The sequence below is a fragment of the Panthera pardus genome, unplaced genomic scaffold (genome assembly GCF_024362965.1).
Source record: "Panthera pardus isolate Hobbes unplaced genomic scaffold, ASM2436296v1 HiC_scaffold_27, whole genome shotgun sequence".
Taxonomy (NCBI): domain Eukaryota; kingdom Metazoa; phylum Chordata; class Mammalia; order Carnivora; family Felidae; genus Panthera; species Panthera pardus.
The window spans coordinates 29,480,744-29,487,474 of NW_026526843.1; the positions used below are offsets into that span (position 1 = coordinate 29,480,744).

The 6,731-nt window shown below is 51.4% G+C and overlaps 1 protein-coding gene across 2 annotated transcripts; it reads left to right on the forward strand.

The window, feature by feature from the left end:
- The first annotated feature begins 775 nt into the window (after window positions 1-775).
- Window positions 776-5,385, forward strand: LOC109250752 (rhox homeobox family member 1-like). 2 transcript variants are annotated; one of them, XM_019421851.2, is made up of 5 exons: window positions 776-1,172; window positions 1,332-1,647; window positions 1,751-1,845; window positions 2,271-2,316; window positions 3,844-5,385. In XM_019421851.2, the coding sequence occupies exons 1-4, from the start codon at window positions 1,094-1,096 to the stop codon at window positions 2,297-2,299; spliced, it is 519 nt and encodes a 172-aa protein (XP_019277396.1). In that variant the 5' UTR covers window positions 776-1,093; the 3' UTR covers window positions 2,300-2,316; window positions 3,844-5,385. The 2 variants fall into 2 exon arrangements, with proteins under 2 accessions (XP_019277396.1, XP_019277397.1); XM_019421852.2 differs by lacking the exon at window positions 1,751-1,845 and having other exon boundaries at window positions 785-1,172.
- Window positions 5,386-6,731: the final 1,346 nt, after the last annotated feature.

The window sequence follows — 6,731 nt, forward strand, 5'->3', positions numbered from 1 at the left end:
GAAACTAACCCAAGTCCCCAGCACCCGCCCAGCGCAGAAACACGTGCGCTTTTGCAGAGGACCTACAGCTAGAGAGGGGACAGCGGAGCTTGACATGCAGAGGTTGGCAAGCCCCACAGTCCAGGGCCAAAGGAAGGGCCGCGGGCAGTGCAAGCATTCTTGGATGCACAAAACTGGGGGCAGGGTTCTACACTTGTACTACCAACCTGAATTCCTTACTACCAATCTAGAATATTCGTTGCTTTCGCAAGAGACGGGTTGGGTTTTTTACAGCGTGGATCTGAGCACCCACGGTGCTCTGCAAACCTAGCCTCAAGCTCCCGCTCCTGATCGCCCAGGGAAGCTTGGTGGGCTCCGCTTTCAGCGCGTTATTGCAAAACCCCAGAGCAAGCAGCCCACCCCCCAGCTAATCGTTTCGTCTGAATCGCCAGCCCGGCTCGTGGACTCTGGGTGCGAAGGGAGCCGAACCAGAGAGTCCCGTCCATTAACTACCGACTTCTCCGCGGGGAGAGATGCGCTCAGAGCCCACGCGGCGAGGGCGACCACCGTCGCTTCCGTGCTGGGGCTGCCAGGGGCCCCGCGCTTTCTCCAGCCCTCCCTCTGAGTCCCTCGCCCCGGAGGAGCTTAGGGCGACAGCCCTGCACCGACCTCGGTGCAGCGACAGCCCGGCGGTGAGACGTTCTCGCCACACTTCTCTCAGGGCTCTGGGGGCTGGTGGGAGGTTTCGTGCCCCGCCCCCCGCCCCGCCCCCGGCTGGCTGGCACCGCCCAGCAAGGCCCCTGCCCCAGGGTAATGCCCCGGGTAAGCGGCGAGTTAGAGCCCTCGGGCACGCCCCCTCCCGCAGCACGCTTCCGGCAAGCGCTCCGCCTACCTCGTGGCCACGCCCCAGCCTCGTGTGCTCCCCGGCAGGTCCCGCCCACCACGCACGCAGGTGCCGGGGTAGTGGGCGTTCTAAGCGAGCGACCGTTGATCCAGGGGTAGGCGCGCGGTAACCCGGACCCCGTGCCAGAAAGACGACCCGACCCGGGGGGTTGCCGCGGGCCGCAGCGCGGAGTCTATAAAGGCGCACGGCTGCGTCGACAGCGCTCGGGACATGGAACCTCCGGCCGGGAGCCCCCTAGAAGACACCGCTTCCCAAAGCCTGGGAGACGATGAGTTCCGAGAACGGCAGGGTCGGGGCCTGAACCGGGACATCCGTTTGGCGAACCGTGGGAAACGCCCTTTCCCTGGGAGAGGCGAGGGGACGGGACGCGCGGCCAGCGTCGCTGCTCTCGGGTCGCTGCCCCACGTACCCTGGGCTCCAACGTAGTGATCTCTCTTTTCTTTTCCAGACGCTAAGCCTACCGTGATCTCAGTAACTGGAGGAGACGTCGGGAAGGATCTACTGTCCGAACCTGAGCGGGGAGCAGCAGCAGAAGGGGAAGAAAGCCACGGCGGCGCGGGAGCTCCCGGCCCCGTAGACGAGATCCAGAAGGGCGGCGACGGTGGAGAGGAGCCCCCGCAGCAGCAGCAGGAGGCCCACGCGGCCACCGAGGATCCGCAGCCCCAGGACAGGCAGCCACGCCTCCGCCACCTGTTCACGCGGTTGGAACTGAAGGAGCTGGAGAGCGTTTTCCAACGCACCCAGTACCCCGACGTGTTCGCGCGGTGAGTGGCTCGCTCTGGAGGGGCCCAGTTCTCTAGGACGCCAGGGGCTCGGCGGCGTGGGACGCCTTTGGCTCTCTCCCGGGTCTCTCTCCCTCCCTTCCAGAGCCAAAGCTACTTATGGGCTGGAAGCCACCGAAATCTGCCAGCCCTTGAGCTCCGTCCAAGGTGGGAGTGATGCCTACAGGGCTGGGCATCGAGGTAAATATTTTCCTGCAGTATGTAAATGAATCGTCAAGAAACTTGGGCCGCGCTCCTGTTTTCCTAAATCTCATTCTCTTGGCTCAGGATTGAGATCAGGATGAGGAGTCAGGCACCCTCATGCAAGTGCAGGGTTGGATCTGGTCTTTATTTAAAATGCTGATAATTTGGTCGTCCCGGAATTTTTTGTGCATCCGTTTGATTCAAGTTACATTGATCTTGAACTCTGAGTTTTTCAACGTACCCTGAAATTTTGCCCACAAAGGAAAGTTGTCCCTGAAGCAAGCCCGGACTTGGGTATTACAGAAATGTGTGCTGGGGAATTGGGGAAAATAGAAATCTAAAAACAAGCATGAACTGTACATTGTATATCTCATTTCATCCACAACTCCAGATACTAAATATTGGCGATTTTCTTCCCTCAGAAAGGAGATTACCATATGTATGGATGTGACTCAAACCGAGGCACAGGTCAGTAAACTTGAAAAAAGCAATGTGGCTGGGCAGCCGTTTTAAAATCTGCTTTGGGTCTTGGACACTTTTGTTCCAGACATTCTCAAGTTGTTGCTTCGGTTACCTTTTCCATGTTTGGGAAATAAGTTTTGAACTTTAGGTCTTTGGTGAATGGAAGTTGGGATAAGTACACCCCGGTTTATGGAAATTGCCCATTACCAGAAGGATCTTGATTTCTTAAAGGAAAACAGTAAAAGAGAACCAAACTGCTTCTTCGAATTCCCTGTACAAAATCAAGGGTAGATAAAGTTTAACTCCTTTTTTGTAAAAGTTTATTTATTTTGAGAGGTGGGGGGTGGGGTGGGAAGAGAGAATCCCAAGCAGGCTCCACACCATCAGCACAGAGCCCGACATCATGACCTGAGCTGAAATTGGACACTTAACCAACTGAGCCAACCAGGTGCCCCAAGCTCAACTCCTTCTAACACGTCTTTTAGGGAGCATTTCTGTGTGGAGTCATGTTGGGCTCAGTTAAATCTGGGAACTATGCACATTAACACACAAAGGACCTAGGTTATGAGAGGGTTCGACTGTATTGTTACTTTAAATATTTAAAACCAGGCATAAGTTCTTAGCTAAATCCACACACACACAAAAGTACATTCAGGCCTTGGGGTGAGGGAATTATTCACATACAGAGAACACACGATATGAGTAACTAATGTCTGTTTAGTTACACCAAGACGAATGCAGGGAGACGGCTTTAAAGTCCAAGTGCCTGGTTCTCCTGCTGTTTCAGTCTGTAGTAAAGCATTGTAGAAAGTGGCGGCCCTACTTTTAATGTTCTGAAACTCTCATGTGTCAGCCTGAAAACATTATAGTGGAGGGTTGGAGGAAACTGGAGATTTGTTTAGAAATTGAAGCAAACAGGGGCACCTGGGTGGCTCAGTCAGTTAAGCGTCCGACTTCGGCTCAGGTCATGATCTCATGGCTCATGGGTCCGAGCCCCTTGTTGGGCCCTATGCTGACCACTCAGAGCTTGGAGCCTGCTTCGGATTCTGTGTCTCCCTCACTCTCTGCCCCTCCCCTGCTCATGCTCTGTCTCTGTCTCTCTCAAAAATAAATAAACATTTTGAAAAATTTGAAGCAAACAATTTTTTTTGGTGCCGAAACCTGGGAAATAACCTTTTTTTTTTTTTTAATTTGAGAGAGGAAGAGTGCACGTCGGGGAGAGGAGCAGAGGGGGAGAGAGAGAGACATCAAAAGCCACCAGGGTGCCCTAAGAACAATTTTTTTATTTCTTTTTTAACGTTATTTATTTTTGAGAGAGAGAGAGACAGAATGCGAGAGAGGGAGGGCAGAGAGAGAGGGAGACACAGAATCGGAAGGACGCTTCAGGCTCTGAGCTGTCAGCACAGAGCCCCATGTGGGACTCGAACTCACGAGCCATGAGATTATGACCTGACCCGATGTCAGACTGACTGAGCCACCCAGGCACCCCAACCCTAAGAACAATTTTTTAAAATATTTATTTATTTTTGACAGCAATAGAACACAGGCGAGGGAGGTACAGAGAGAGGGAGACAGAGGATCCGAAGCAGGCTCTTCACTGACAGCAGAGCACCCGACGCGGGGCTCAAACTCACAAACCATGAGATCTGAACTGAACTGACGTCGGACGCTTAACCGATTGAACCACCCAGGTGCCCCAAGAACAATTTTTAATACAGTTTCACTGAGCTAAGAAGGGTGAAAAGCTTAGAGAAGAATTGCATACAAACATATACCTTGAAGATACGGCACAGATTGAGCTCTATGAGTGAATATTCTCGAGGACTTTCTAACATCTAAGGATTTTTTTTTTTTTTTTTTTTTTGGTGGTACTATTTTGAAGAGATGGGTTTTATGGAATTTGGTGCTGGGTGGGGGGAGGGTTTCAGTTTATGCCAGATTCTTACCTGTGTTAATTTGAAATATTCTTTCATTTGTTCGGGCAGTGATGTCTAATTTGTGTGTCAAAAGATGACCATTTGAGACGGTACCAGGTCATGTTGTATTAAGAGATTATTTGTGAAAAACAAAATCCGGGATGAGTTTGTTATTTTTGTTCCATGGTATGTACGTGAGTGCAGTCATGCAGATGGGGTGTAGATCTGGTGGTATGGAGTTTTAGTGAATTTGGACCCAGTTTGTCTAAATTTTCCTTAATTCTATAGACGAAAATATCATGGCAGTATTCAGGGTGTCAGCAGCTCTCACATCCCAGTAAGAAGCCACAGTCCCCCTGGGCCCTCCAAACCAGGCCTTCCTCGTCAGATCATCCTTTTAACTCTCAAGAGGTTTCAGAGGATGAATAACCCATTAGGTATCTTTGAGGGAAACCTGTTTAAAAGTCCAACCTGCTGGGGCCCCTGTTGAGAGAGAGGAACATTCAGGAATGCACCTGTGCATGCCACCGCCACCCTCACCAGATGATTTTGAAAACAATATTTTTATTTTTATTATTTTGAGAGAGAGTGAGAGCACGTGCGCGTGAGCGAGGGAAGGGCAGAGAGAGAGGGAGACAGGGAGAGAGAGGGAGGGAGAGAGAATCCCAAGCAGGCTCCGAGCCCGGCGCAGAGCCAGACATGGGGCTCGATCTCACATCCATGAGATCACGACCTGAGCCCAAACTGAGAGTCGGGTGCTTAACCGACTGAGCCACCCAGGCGCCCCAAAACAAAATTTTTAGTCAAACACGTGGCTTTGCCATGCTGAGACTGAAAGCCAGACGGCACTCGGCCCAAATCCTGCAGTCAACATTCATATCTAGTCTGACACACTAACAACATTTCTTTTTTCATGCTCAGACTGCCTGCGAGAATAACGAGTCCCTTTTCTGTTCTCTGTAGATGTTAGTTTGGGCTGAAAAGTTATAAACACAGTCTCGGGGAGGGGAGTATACAGTAGTTTCAGCATTTTACAGGAATTAAAAATTCTGGATCTTTCTAAAGTCTCTAAAGCTTTTTCACATCAATGTAAATTTTCCTAGGTAAGTGTGAAAAGTAAGTTTTTAAACAAAGAGTCACTGCAGTTACATACAAAGTAGGGGAAATGGAGTTTGTTCTGAGTCGTTTTAGTCTTTTTAAGTTTATGTATTTAATTAGAGCACGAGCAGGGCAGGGGGCAGAGAGAGAGGGAGAGATCTGTCAGCACAGAGCCCAACGTAGGGCTTGAACTCAACGAACTGTGAGATCATGACCTGGGCTGAAATCAAGAGTCAGATGCTTAGCCAACTGAGCCACCCAGGCACCCCGTTCTGAGTTGTTTTAAAAAGGACAGGAAAAAATGTTTTGGGGTGCCTGGGTGGCTCAGTTGGTTAAGCGTCTGACTCGATCTCAGATCAGGTCTTGATCTCAGGGTCATGAGTTTAAGCCCCTCATGGAGCCTGCTTTAAATAAGTAAATAATAAAAAACAGAAATACGTTTGCCAGAATTGAGGTGATGGGGCGTCGTGCTTATCATTGGGCGTCCTCGGAGCACACGCGTGGATGCGCTGACCTGCCTTGCAGTCGTTTGGTGCTGATACGATACCTCTGGGGAACGTTGGCGTCCCGGAGGTGGAATAAGGGAGCTAAATAGAATCCTCCACTGCATTTCCTGCTAGGTTAGCTAAACTTGGCCTCCTTTGACCTGCTGTAGCCCACATGTGGCCTGGGCTTCTCAACGCCTGGAGCGGACGCCTCGGGAGTCAGTTGCTATGGTAACATAGCCCTCATCCTAGGAATGCTGCGTGCCATTACCTTCAGCGGGGTTCAGTGAGACTTCTGCTCACCCCCATTAAGCCCAGGCGGTAAGGTGTCCCAGCGAGAGCCGGTCCTTGCCTCGGCCAGATCATCTCAGGAACCATATTCTCATTTTCCTCTGTGGAACTCTCACATGAGGTTTTTTTAATTCGGCAAGTGAGACAAACGCTCATTGGCCCTGCGGTAAAAGACGGGCATCCACGGAGAACCAGTCCCATTGTGCCACGTGGCTCTTCCAAGCCAAGTACCTTTCTCTTCTGTATCCGGCTTAGGAGAAGAAACCTCAGTAGTCTCTGCACCGCAAGGGGCTTTCAAGGTCATCCAGTCCACTCCCTTCATTTCACAGATTTGGGACACAGGCCCAGAACGGTGGAGCAGGCAGCTCAAGAAAGCGCGCAGAGTTCCTCGGCCCCTGGGTGGCCACGCCCTCCCCCGAGACCTAGATCATCCAGCTCTGGGCAGCACACGCCAGCTGGGGCTCAGTGCCTCAGCGCGTGCCACCTGCGTCCTGCCTAGAACTCTTTTCTCCAAAGGGCTGGAGACTCAAAGTTCCCAACTCCCCGCCGAGTCATTTTACTTCTAGGAAAATAGGAAAAGTTACCAACCTCCCCTAGAGACATTCAGCCTCCTGGTGCTTACAACTTCGGG